This window comes from Nanorana parkeri, unplaced genomic scaffold, assembly GCF_000935625.1.
Source record: "Nanorana parkeri isolate BGI_ZX_2015 unplaced genomic scaffold, ASM93562v1 scaffold24, whole genome shotgun sequence".
Taxonomy (NCBI): Eukaryota; Metazoa; Chordata; class Amphibia; order Anura; family Dicroglossidae; genus Nanorana; species Nanorana parkeri.
The window spans coordinates 1,253,659-1,267,551 of record NW_017306292.1 but is presented as its reverse complement, the minus strand read 5'-3'; the positions used below and the strand labels follow the sequence as shown (position 1 = coordinate 1,267,551).

General features: G+C 40.6%; 1 protein-coding gene across 1 annotated transcript in view; it reads right to left on the bottom strand.

Moving 5' to 3' along the window:
* LIMCH1 (LIM and calponin homology domains 1) overlaps window positions 1–13,893 on the bottom strand; it is a 249,817-nt gene that overhangs the window by 111,650 nt on the left and 124,274 nt on the right. The window contains exon 3 of the mRNA XM_018564460.1: window positions 9,082–9,151. Within this exon, the coding sequence (XP_018419962.1) occupies window positions 9,082–9,151 (70 nt within the window). The remainder of the gene's footprint in view (window positions 1–9,081; window positions 9,152–13,893) is intronic.

Sequence of the window (13,893 nt, the reverse complement as noted above, 5' to 3'; positions counted from 1 at the left end):
CCTGTGACAAAAAAGGCCCTCAGTGAGCACTCCTATGATGAGAAATTACTGATTGAAACACTGAGTCACAAACACTTCAGGGAGTGATGACCTCATGGTTCCCTGCTGCACTCAGTGGCTCCTCCAGCCGAGCCCAACGTATCTACTGTGTCCGATAATGACTTACAGGGTCAGCAGGAAAAATCACTGCGTGCAAGGTGTACCAGGAGATTGACATTCCTGGAAGGGCCGGCTTCTGAAGAAACTTCAGTCAGCAATTTCTCGTCATCAAAGCAGGCAAGTATTTACTTCTTTACAGGAAAATCTTTAGTTCGAAATTTACTTTCAGTGGCAGAGTTGCTTTAAAGTACATCTAACTACATTTGAAGCTCTTATGGAAGTTTGAGGTGCCATTTTTATTGTGATGTAGTGCAGTAGCCATATCACAATGTAAATGTCAATACTTTTGTAAGTTTAGGTTGTGTAATACCCAGACTCCCAAAGGCTGCCATTGCAGGCAGTAGATCCTATGTCCTGGTGGGTAGGATATAACTCAGAGGCACATTCTAAAACTCCCACCTTTTGGCTCTTCACATTTAGATGAAACCATTTCCATGCAGAGCTGCAGAAAGGGAGATCACACATATTATTTTGCACATATCATGCTGGGGAGTCCATACTGCTCCGTACATAGATACTTTTCCTTCCAACAAAGGTTCCACAACATGTTCCTGTTTAACGTGTACTTCAAACACAACATAACACACACTGTATTGCAATCATGGATAGCGCTCACAGAAATGTTCAAATTTACATCAAAGCAGTCAACACTGTATTCATTTAATTTGGTATTAGATTAAAAGGTTGAAATGATGTAGAAAACATCCACCTGAACAGAAGGTAATCCCTAACATATAGAGGTACCCACCACCATGGTATTGTCTCTACTTTCATGTGGTCTAATAAATGGAAACGGACAAGACTTATGTGCTACAGTGTTTTTGACTATAATTACCCTATATATAATTTGCGTTTTTAAAAAGCCTAGGGTGGAACATTTTAAGTGTGAAAGTTTCCCTACGCTTTGCCCTCACCACCCTGGGCAGGACCAGCCAATCCTCCTCCCTCAAAGCTCCATACTTTGATCATGCCACCGAGGCCCAAAACAATGCTTAAATTCCCATACCAGCTTCTTTAAAATGATGTCCACATATGCACAGAAGAATCACATCCACCTCTATAAAAAACAGAAATAAAGCTCCACTCAGGACTGCTGTCCCCCCCGCTGCAATGCACTAGTTAAATGCTCATTTCACAAGGGAGAATAGGAAGGTCCATCAGTTACCTTTTTCTAGCCCCCTCCCAGTAAACACCTTTCATTAAAACAGGAAGTGATTCCAATAAAAGTTACAGATTTCAATAAAAAAACAACAACTTGATAAGGGCTCTAAACCTCATTCATATGATCCAAAAATGAAAAACAGAATCTTTGGAGTTGTAATAAATGATTATATGAATGCACCCTATAAAAAATGAGTAGAAATGTCTGTTTTCATGCTGTAGAAAAAGACCCTTGATCTTTGTGGTGAAGCAGTGATCCCTCAGCAGGGTTCATCAAACATGCCCCTAGCTAAGTCAGAGCTGAATGTAGAGCCATAAATCTGACTTAGCTTGCGGTGTGTCGGACCTCTGCAGAGAAACTACTGCTTCCACACAGAGAGCAAGGCTCTTTCTCTTCAGCATGCTGGCAGGGGACAGGCTTTTCTACTCAGCATGTGGCTTTGTAAAGAAAATGATCTGAAAGACTATGTACACCTTTTGTTTTAATGCACCTGGAATGTGTATAGCCAATTTAAACTGAAAGTTGAATTGAGCTTTATTAATACTTGCCTATTCCAAGCACCCCCCCCTTTAAATGAGAACTATGAGGTGAGTGCTTTTCACTCACCTCATAGTTCTAGCCGACCTGTGACAATGAGACTGTCACAGGTCGGCTCAGTAGATCGGGAGGTGAGCAGCTCGCGGTATACTGTGACGTCCCAGTATACGGCGAGCTTTAGCTCGCGGTATACTGAGCTTAGGGTAACGGGAGGACGCCAGTTTGTGTCCTCCCGTTACCATAAGGAGAACTATGGGGAAAAGCCTTAACCCCATAGTTCTCCTTTAAGGAATATCTGCAACCTTTAAAACATATATGTTACCAAGTAACAAACTGTCATGTAATGATAGCACACCCATGTCATCAGTTTCTCCATCCACATTGCTATAATTATTACTGGATTGTCAAGTCAAATCCAAAAATAATTGGAGAGTAGCAGACAGCTGCATTGTCAAAATGTTTATCCGACAGGACGGCACTCTGCTGTCAAGTTCCAAAAACACCCACATGTGCTTTTCAGAGCACTGTCAAGAAGTAGCTTCAAATGAAATTGCTATAAACTGTCCCGGCAAGGTTAAGATGAGGTGTCCTCAGTGTTGGGGGAAAGACTTGTCCAATACATCCAGCTATCCTCAGTTTTTACTATACATGTTTAAAAATTCTACAAAAGAATGGTACCTAGCGCACATATTATCCATGGGCAGCACAGACACTTTATATGTGTTTTTATGGAACTGACCCTTTCAATTGCAATTTTTACTGTTTAGAATCTGACTTGGCATCTTGCCGTTGCTATCCTTTGCAATACAGGCATTTGTGTGTCCGTGAATTATCTACAGCAAACCTGAGGGATCAAATACTACCACTGCAAAACACTTTAAGCTGGGCATACAGGGGTTAATTTACTAAAGGAGTGGAGTAAGTTCACTTTAAAAAAAATAAGAATACCCAATCATGTGCAAGGAAAATGTAAAACAAAATGGAATTTTGCTTGCACATAATTGGAATATTGAAATCAGCACAACTTCAACTTATGTGAAAATTCACTGTGAAAAGTTAACATGCTCAATTCCTTTAGTAAACCAACCTCACATAGTCAGTCAGTAAGTGGGGGCTCCTTAGCTTTCTCAGAAGACTTCAGGAAGTCTGAGTGATGTCACTTATGGCTAGGTAAGTGGGCTAGAAGTATCTTACTTTTTTCTATCCATTTCTTTTTCCCAGATTTGCCCTTGCATTTTTACATGGGAAAGGACAGAGGCGGGGGTTAGTTGCGGCAATGTTCACTCTAAGCGACAAGTATAAGAATCTTTAAAAATTACACTAGCCCTAAACACATTAAGCTAGAACACACCTCGCATACACACACAGGGGCTTACTTAGCTCTTCCGACACCTGCCTACAGCAAAAAAAACAAATTTAAAAAAAAAAAAAATGTAGTGCCGAGATCGGGTGGTAGGGGTGGGGGGGTATTGAGTTCAAATTCACATACATTGTGCAAATCACTTAATTCCAACAGCAGTTTCCACAGCAGTAGATGGCAAACCCACTGCTGTGCCCAGTTACAGTAACTTTGAACGCATTTATTAGGGATGCGTGAAACTAATTGAAAATGACAAAAAAACGTCTTAACATTTCCCTAGTTTTACTAAGTTGATCCTTTATCATTTTATATAATCTTGCATGTAGAGTCTAAAACTAGAAAAGCAATGCTATGAGCAGAGTAGATACAGTCCAGTTAAATACTGTCCTGTCTAAATATTGTCTTTAAAATGAGATAGATGACCACCACACACTCATATGGATGGAAAGACATGTCCAGGCAGGATTATGCTGCCCTGATTACATTATCAGCTAATTAAAGGCAATTGTGTAATGGCATAATGACCTGACATACAGAGCTGAAAGGTTACATAATAATATTGAAGGACTTTCCAATCCATGCTATACATAGGCCACATAACACAGGGGACTGGACTCTAGACACAGATACAAATCTTTTTGAATATATTTATATTAGCCTCTCCTAACCTTTTCAGGACTTAAAGAACCCCTGCTAAAAATTATTATTGGTAGATTAGTGTGATCAGAAAGCTGTAGATGTAATAATAAAAATGATCTGCTCTGGGTGTCAAATATGCTAAGTGTGCCACATTCCTTCATCACCTACCGCCTCTATATGACAAAAAACATTTTCAGTAATAATCATGAAATGAAAATAATATTAATGACCAGAAACAAAGACAGCAAAAATTGTAGAGTAAATGTCCACTACCATTAGTGTTTAGTGGAAAAGTGCCCTTGTACATTAGTGATCAATGGAAAAGGGCCACCTCACATTAGTGGCCAGTGGAGAAGGGTGACTTAGGGTTCACGCTGATAGATGTTCTAACTAGGGATGCACCAATACCGGTACCAATATTATTATTTTTCAGTACTTGCCGATACTGAATAAAGATACCAGAAGTCCCATTAGGGAAGCTGGGCGGCGTGTAATGACTCGCCACCCAGCTTCCTGATTAGCTGAGAAGCAGTCTCTATACTTTCTGGCCCCCGACTTCCTGATTGCCCGGGAAGCCAGCTCCATGCTCCCTGGTGACAAGGGAGCATGGAGCCAGCTTCCCAGGCAATTAATAACTCACCGCCCGGCTCCCTGATACCAGAAGTTCCGGTATCGGGAGCATTCTCGTCCACTAAATACTCAGTATCTCCAACGATACCGATACCAGTATCGGTGCCTCCCTAGTTCTAACCAAATGCTGCATTTTCCATTCGAACACATGCTGTTGCACTTGAATAGTAAACACAGAGTTCGACAAGAACAAGCTGGATTTTGACATATTTTGCCTGCAGTTAAAAAATGTTGCATCTGAAGAAAGGCAGCGCAACGCAAAGCAAGTCAAACACATACTCTGATCTGCCATGTGTCTGCTTAATTAAAGCCAATGGGAATTTGCGGACTTGTCTTTCAGGTTTGTTTTAAATGCATGTCAAACATAGAAAATGGCCATTGACATGAACTCTTAGATTGGGAGTCGCTAGAAAAAAAAGGTTATATGAATGCATCCTATAAAACATGAGCAGAAAAGTCTGTTCTCATGCTTTAGAAAAGGACCTTGCTCTTTATGTGGAAGCAGTGATCTCTCAGCAGGATTCAAACACGCAGCTAGCTAAAGGTGCCCATACACCTTACAATTTATCTGCAGATTTTCTGTGGTCAGATGGAAAAAGTGCAACAGATTGGCCCAGGTGGAGATTACTCCATCCACACAGTTAAGTGTAGATGGAGGAATCTGTTGCACCTTTTCCATCTGACCACAGAAAATCTGCAGATAAATTGTAAGGTGTATGGCCAGCTTTAGTCAGAGCTGAATGTAGAGCCATAGGTCTTGTGACGGACTCCCTGGCACCCCGACTGAGCACCTCCGTCAGTGATATGGCTTCCCAAATGGAACGTATTCCAAACCCTGTTACCATTACCTCAAGAATCAGGCAGCACTCATTTTGAGGTAAGCAGAATGACACAAGCTTTTATTAACACCAAGCATTTGAGTTTTATAGAAAGAGGCCCACCCCCTCCGGTCTAGAACGAACCGGTATAAACCACTTTGTAGGAGGCTGCTTTGTCCCAATACACACTTCGAGTTGGGAGTCTAACAATGGGCTGATTAGTTTAACTGATAGGTGGGGATGGGAGGATAAACAAAGAGACATACACACAGTGCCTTCCCCAGCGTTAGCAATACACAGCCTGGATTTGTCACAGGTCTGACTTAGCCCAGGGTGTGTTGGACCTCTGCAGAGAAACTACTGCTTCCACACAGAGAACATAGGAAAATGGCCATTGAGATGAACTCTTAGATTGGTGGTCAGTTGGAAAAGGACCATTTACATTGGTGGCCAATTCAGGAAGCCTGGCTGAGATAGGCTGATTTAGGGCTCATTCATACTACAACTTGCATTATCTCCCATGCATGAAGGTAATAAACTGTAACATAATGTACACTGCCTGGCTGGAAAAAAAAAGGCACACACTCGAATATACACAATAGCATTGTGTTGATAGGTTCTTGTAGTAATGATGGGAGAGTCGGACCACTGCATAACGGTTTCTCCAGCACATCCCAAAGATTCTCAATGGGATTAAGGACTGGAATTTGTGGTGGCCAATCCATGTGTGAAAATGATGTCTCATGCTCTATGAACCACTCTTTCACAATTTGAGCCCGGTGAATCCTGGCATTGTCATCTTGCAATATGCCCGTGCCATCAGGGAAGAAAAAAATCCATTGATGGAAAAACCTGGTCATTCAGTATATTCAATTAGGCAGCTGAACACATTTTTTGGGGGGACATAACCTAGACCTGAAAAAGTGAAGCAACCACTGATCATAACACTGCCTGAAATCTAGGTGGTAACTTTTTTTAAGCCAGGAAGTATATGTGTGTTCCTCTTTGTTATTTGCATCTCAACACACATACAGTTTCTCATATACAGTTACATATTCAAATTATCTATGTGTTGCAGTGAACTTTGAAAAATAAAGCAGTAAATATATTTAGGCGCATTTATACACCACTCAGAATAACTGGCCTGGCCAACAGAATGCGTTTCTGTGCACATAAATTTGTGTGAAGAAGTGCACCATGCTGTAGTGTGAAAAGACTTTGTGGACCTTACTAAAGCCAAGATAGTAAAATTGCCACAAAGAGCATTCGTTGAGTGCAATAGCCAAAAATCAGTAAATTATAAACACAACAGTTAGTGAATATATTTGCATTAAAATGGCCACATTAGCTTATTTTGTCTAGAAACGTGAATAAGTGCTTCCACTTCTGTAGATAAAGAAGCTAGGTGTACCATCTGTGAGCCGCTGCGAACCTCTGATACAGTAAAAGAATAATGTTACTCTCTGAACCCACCTTCATGAACACAAGGGAATGATAATCAAGTATAAATGTAGGATTTCCTGCCTTTATGCTGCATTGAGTAAACATAGAACGGATTATATTTTGAAAAAACAAGGTTTGCAGGGCTTGGGAACACTGCTATTTTCACTATCCTTAACTATCGTAAAATGCCCAACTGATGAATACTGAATTATCTACAGTAACCTAATTTAAATTCTTTTTTTTTTGTGAGAAAAATAAGCATTTCACTTAAGTTCCAGTATCTAAGGCCAGTATGTTAGTAATGTAAACGTGATAAGCACTTATGAAATAAACATAAAAGAGGATTACGTTTGCTCGGCCCATGACACTGAGTGGGATACAGATGGTGGTGGTAGTATGTTATTGTTACCAGAAAGAATTTAAGAAGTGGCCCCAAGGGATTGTAACCCCCTGCCCCCTTGAACCCTCTAGTCATTCAATATCACTTAAAGCGGACCATTAGTATAAGCAAATATTGTCTACATTTAAGAGCCATGTATATCGTTACTTGCATCTTGGTGTACTTTGTGTATTTCTTCCAGATCTGTGCAGTAATCAATTGTGAAACTTTACCTCTATGCAGGCGCTTCTTATAACAAAGACTAAGCACTGCTGTGCTCTCTCCTTATGCAGAATGACTGGTCTGGTCTCTTGATTCCCCCAATTTGTCAGTGGACAGTGTTGGTAAAACAGTCAATTTGGCTATATAACATTTTCAGGTGCTTGAGCCCTATGACCACACTTGCGGGACTGTTTAGTTACCAATGCTACGCTACCTATTCAGTAAAGGGTCAAATAAAATTGTTTTTAAAAAAGGCCAGATTTTTGAAAAAATCCTTTATTTGAGAAAAAAAAACGTCTAAAAAGACAAGTTTTTGACGTCTTTTATTTAAAAAAAAAAAGCATCCACCGGCATAATCCAGCGTCATTCACGATGTCCAGCGTTGTCCACGACAACTCGACAAAATAAAACAATAAATAGAAATAATAATTTTTTTAAAAACCCGACGACTGCCGTCCTGTCCGTTTGTGACGATATCACTCGCCGCAGAATGGCATTTTGACAAATGCCGGCAACATATAAACAATTGAGCGGGGCAAGCAGTGTAACGGCAACCGCCGTCGGCCCTCAGCAGAGGATCGGGGGTTGCGGGATTCTGCCACTTCTCGGACCCGGCCTCCTGCGCCCCAACGGTGGAGCGCACGCATCCGCTTCCGGGTTCGGAGGCCGGATGCGTTCCACCGTGGGACGCGGAAGTGCGCCGCTCCGATCAGCGGCTCCTCCCCCAGATTCTTAGCCCTATAAAAACGCCCCAGTGAGACAGTATGGAGTTCTACTATTGAGGACTGAACGCCTGCTGTCTCCTGGGACCCATCAGCTACTCTAACCTTTGCTGCCAGCTACCATACCTTGGATGAGAGACCACAGGACCCCCAGCTCCACATCACTCTTAAAACTGCAAGTAGTTGTGCATGCTGCACCTCCACCATACGATATAGACTGTATATCCTCTTGTCAATACCATCTCCTGCCTACATCTACAGTACTTGGAAATTCAGCATTGACTCTTTATTTGCATACTATCCTGGAGTACTGTGACATCCTTACTCAATTTTTGCTTGCTTTGATATTGCTGTGTGGGATCAGGTTTATGAAGTAATAACCCTAATCAAACCTTATAGTATATTATTTTGGGCTGTGATGCTAGAACCCTAACTCCCCGTTAAGTTTGGGAGTGAAACCAGGGATTCGTGCCTGAGAAACTCCGCAGTTGTGATCCACAACCCCCAATCCAAAAGACAGGCGTTACAAGCAGTGACAGAAAGCTCCGCCCAGCTGTTTACAGTTGTAACAGGTGAGCCATAATTGGGCAACGTCATCATGACTTTGCTCAATCAGGGCACAGAGGCCTGCGAGAGCCATGATTGGACAAAGTCTTGCACCTGACCTGTGGTCAGGTGCAAGGCTTAGCCAATCAGGCCTCAGAAGACACAGTGCCTTGTGGGGCACTCGGCAGGCTGTTCGAACACACGAGCTGCCAATGTTCAAGTCGATCTCACACTTGGCTCGAACATCGAGCCCATCACTATTAGTTTTCTCAACACAGTTATAAAAACCCAACGGCCTAACATTTTCCCACAACTATCTACATAAATGACATCAAAGGCTGTCTTGGTCGCTGGGCTGAGAGGTATAAAGCAGAAATACAGCAATGATTATAGATGTATGGTTTAAAGAGGAAACCCATTCGCATGGGGGAACAGAATGGTGATGAGTATACAAGCAAACTTACCAAACCAGCAATAGGTGTTGGTAATCTGTTTATCTTCTTTATAAGTCCTGGTTTAATTGCATTCAACAGCCTGCAAAAAAGGTATAATAAAAAGGAGAGACATTACTTCTAGAGCATTACATAGTAACAAAATATAGATAACTAGGGCAAGATTGATCATAAATACGCATACAAGACGTAGGAATAAAAAGAGACTAAATGATACATAAGACACACCTATGTGACTTAAAGTTACAAAAACATTTTTTCGGAATTATAAAAAGCACACACAAAAGCAGTCCAGTCATGTGACCAGCCTCTCCTCCAATCACATAGTATTTTCTGCAGCATTATGCAGAGAACGCTGTAATAAACACCTCAGACTCCATACTGTGCCTGTGTTTCATGAATAAAGCTGGCCATACCCCAGTCGAATTTCATAGAAAACAAATTTGGAACGTTTATTCGATTTTCTAATAGTTAATGGGGTCAAACTGACAATCATTTTCTAATATAGTGACAAAAAAACCCCCCAAAAGAGCAGGATGGGAAATGTTTCCAAAACTAACGAAAGTCTATCAATCAGCGAATGTGTTTTTCGCTTTAGAAGCTCCATTCCAAAAATGAGTGTTAAAATCAAACAAAATTTCAACCACATTCATGAAGTCTCTGAAAGCATTATGAAATGTTCCGACGACCGTCTATACGAAAATCTACAAGTGTATTGCCAGCTTTTCTTATAAAATGCAGGAACGGTGTAGAACACACACCATGGTGTTAGCAGACAGCAGTATCCACTCTCCGCTATAAATGGTCCACTTAGGCTCAAGTCACTATGCTATGACATACAGTATGTGTGGCTTATCTTCAGGTTTTATTGGCTCTTACTGCTCATAACAGTGGGCGATTTGGGAAATAGCAATTGATATAGTTTAGTGAACTGAAATAATTAATAGAAAAAGAGTGAGAAATGCCGAGGGGGGAATTGATTAAAACTGGAGCAGACATAATCTGGAGCAGCTGTGAACAGACATGCTGATTGGTTGCCATGGGCAACTGCTCCAGATTTTGTCTGCTCCAGTTTTGATAAATTCCCCTCATAGTGTCTAGTTAACGGCAATCACCCGTGTTATACCAGGTATGAAACGAATATTGATCAAAACATTTATAAAACAGATATAACAAAATGTTTTCAATGGTAAACCTAAAAGACAAAATAAGAGAAGTTCATTGTTTGGGTTTACATACACTTTCGGTCAACACTACATTTGCCATACTAGTTTATAATTAAGTTTATAATTAGAAAACAAACAAACATGAAGTCTCAGAATCATCCGGATACTTAAAGTGACACTAAACTCAGTTTAACCACTATTGGATGAAAAAAAAAACCATAAATAAATCACAGGTCTAGCGCTCACTTTCCACTTCCAAATATGGTGTCAGCATGAATTCAGAGATGATTTCAGGATCTACAGCTGAGGGATACACGTGTAAGCTACACATATATACTCATGAGTTTAGGGTCACTTTAATGTATGATCTGAATACATAAAATCTGCCTTTTTTCCTCCATGTTCAATTGGGTGTTAAGTGTGGACTCATAAGAAGCAAACTGCAGCAATCAAAATTAATTTGTACTGACAATACTTCAAACTGAAACCTGATCAGTTGCTATTGATTACTGAACTCATAAATTAGATGCTGTTAATTGGTCTCTATTGGCGCTCCATAGATGGACAGTTTTGGAGAAAAGGGAAGTAGAGGGGGTTGAGCTCAAAACAGAAACCATCACTCAAAACGTAATATTTCAAGTGAAATTTCGATCTGGGACAGGAAGGATTCAGTGTAAAATATTTTCAGTGTCAATAAGCTCAATATCAAGGTTTAGGACATTTAAGGGGTTACGTTTAAGGGTTAATGGATACACACATTTTATTCACATTTGTTTTCAGGTCAGAAAACCCCAAAAACCAATGTAGTGACCCAAAGGGATGGACAGTTGTTAGTTGTGATATAGCAGTACGTTGTTCAGTTTATAAACACAGACATATGACTTTTAGGTGTGGTGGGAATGTTCCTCTTGGATGTGGATTAAGTACATGCTATGATTCTTGCTTAATTTTTGAGAAGTTGAAAAAGCAGCTGGATCTGGCATAGTCACAGTCACTAGTTCACTACTGCCAATGTCATCCAACTCTGCTGGAAATGTTCTCGGAGAACGATTAGGAAACCATGATAACCCGCTCTGCTTTCTGAAAACACAGCAACAGATAGGATGGGCTTAGTAAGCTTTGCATTTTTGGATTCTCACAAATTCTAATCACAGCCGAAGAGACAGAAGTGTCTAAAAGTGTTGAGACTTCAATGTCCTGGAAATCATCCCAGGCAACAGAGGAAGGAAGGAAATTGCAACTGTAACACATTATAACAAGGCCCCTGGGCACAGATTACATTTTCCCTAATATGACAGTACTCCAAGCAACCTGAAATTAAGGACACTTCACAAGGACAAAAAGGCAAGTGGCTCTGTAAAAGTCTTTAATATGTAACAGGGATCAGAAAAGTAAACTTTAGCTCATGGCCCCCATAAGGGTAGTGTGATGGAATAAAACAATGGAGTGATACAGTCTGTTAGAGCAAGGTGCATATGAACCCAAAAAAAAGTGTTTTACTAAACTGTAAAAATACCAGAAAACCACATGTCTCAGCCAACGCCATACGGATGAGTTCACTGCACTTGTTTATAAAGGGAATTACAGAAAAGTATACATTCTTATTCCGACTTCAGCTGTGTTGTACAATCTGTTTTAGTCGTGAGGTGGGATAGGCTTCACTGAAGAGATGAGTCTTAAGGGATCGCCTAAAGGCAGTCAAGGTGGGAGACAGACGGACAGGTTGGGGTAAAGAGTTCCAGAGGATGAGAGAGACTCTACAGAAGTCCTGTAAAGCAGGAGGTCTTGGGATGAGCGGAACAGATGGCTAGGGTGATACTTTGAGACGAGGTTTGAGATATAGCCGGGGGCAGAGTTGTGGATGGCTTTGTAAGTGATTGTTAATATTTTGAATTTGATCTCCTGGCTCTTGAGCTGTTGGGTTATACAGAGAGTCTTTTCTCTCAAAAATAAAAAGAACAGAAATGTGCAACCACTGCCCCACCACCAGTATAGCACACGCACCCAGCCATCCACATGACAAGAAAACGAGATTCATCAGACCATATAACTTATTTCACAGCAAATTGGAATTCTTTGGAAAAAAAGGAGGGGCACTAATAATTTTGGCCACAACTGTGATTTTTTATAAATATTGGACTTTGCCTTTGGTTTTTGATTCAGCAGAATATTGTAAATCACAAAACAAAAGAAAATGGCATGGACAAAAATGATGGGAGCCTTAACCTAATATTTTGTTGCACAATCTTTAGAGGCAATCACTGCAAGCAAATTCTGTAGCTCTCACTGGGATGTTTCCAACAGGTAGCTTGGCCCACTCATCTTAAGCCAGGGATGTCCAAACTCCGGCCTCCAGCTGTGGTGAAACTACAAATCCCATGAAGCATCTCTCTCTGGGAGTCATGTCTGTGGCTGTGAGAATCTTGCAAAGCCTCATGGGATTCGTAGTTCCATCACAGCTGGAGGGCCACAGTTTGGACATCCCTGTCTTAAGCAAAATGCTACAGCCGTTTCAGGTTTAAAAGGTGCCTTTTCTGGGCTGTATGCTTAGCTCTTCCCATTGATGTTGAATAGGATTCAAATCAGGGCGCATAGAAGGGCACTTCAGAATAATCCAATGTTTTGTTCTTAAGCCATTCTTGGGTGTTCTTAGCTGTGTGTTTTGGGTAATTTTCCTGTCGAAGGAACCATGATGACCTGCAATTGAGACAGATTTTTTACACTGGGTTGTATGCTTCACTACAGAATTCCTTGATAGTCTTGATATTTCATTATACTCTGCACAGATTCAAACCACCCCTCATGCCAGATACAGCAAACCAGCTCGATTTGTTCATCTGTGACCACAAAGCTGATGCAACTTGACAAAAAGCTCCAGTTTTGTCTCATCTGTCCAAGGGACATTTTCCAGAAGTGTTGTGGTTTGTCATATGCATTCTATCAAATTCCAGTCTATCTTTTTCATGTTTTTATTTTAACAGTGGAGTCCTCCTGGATCTTCTTCCTTTGAGCCTGCTGTTGCTCAAAACATGACGGATGGTGAGATCAGCTTGTATCTCCTTGGAAGTGTTACATAGATCATTGTCTACCATTTGCACTATCCTTCTATTCAACCTGGGGTCGATTTTCCTCTTTTGGTCACATCCATGGAGCTTGGCTTCACTCCTATATATTCTTCATAATATTTGCAACTGTAGTCACAGAAATATCAAGATGCTTGGAGATGATTGTATACCTTTTATCTTTGACATCCTGGTCTATCATTTTCTTTTTGATCTCTTTAGACAACTCGCTAATTTGCTTTACATGTTCAGTGAGGTACACACTGTGATACCAAACAGCAGAGTTTACATTTTCTCCATTTAAAATGAGCTGACTGACTTGTTACAAGATAAAAACATGTGTAATACTTATTACAGAAACAGTTTGAAATATCACTATGATCCCAGCTATGCTGATCATTCAGAATTTATATGCCAAAAATGATTGGTTAAAGCCAGAATTGTTATTTTTTTTCACCATTACTTTTCCTTTGTACAGGCTTTTGGAAATAGCAAACACAATACTTAGGAGATGAGATAAAAGGTTTTAGCGTAGAATAACACTTTTGGTAGTTAAATAGAACATTTTCAAAGGTATGTGCACATGTGGAACAACT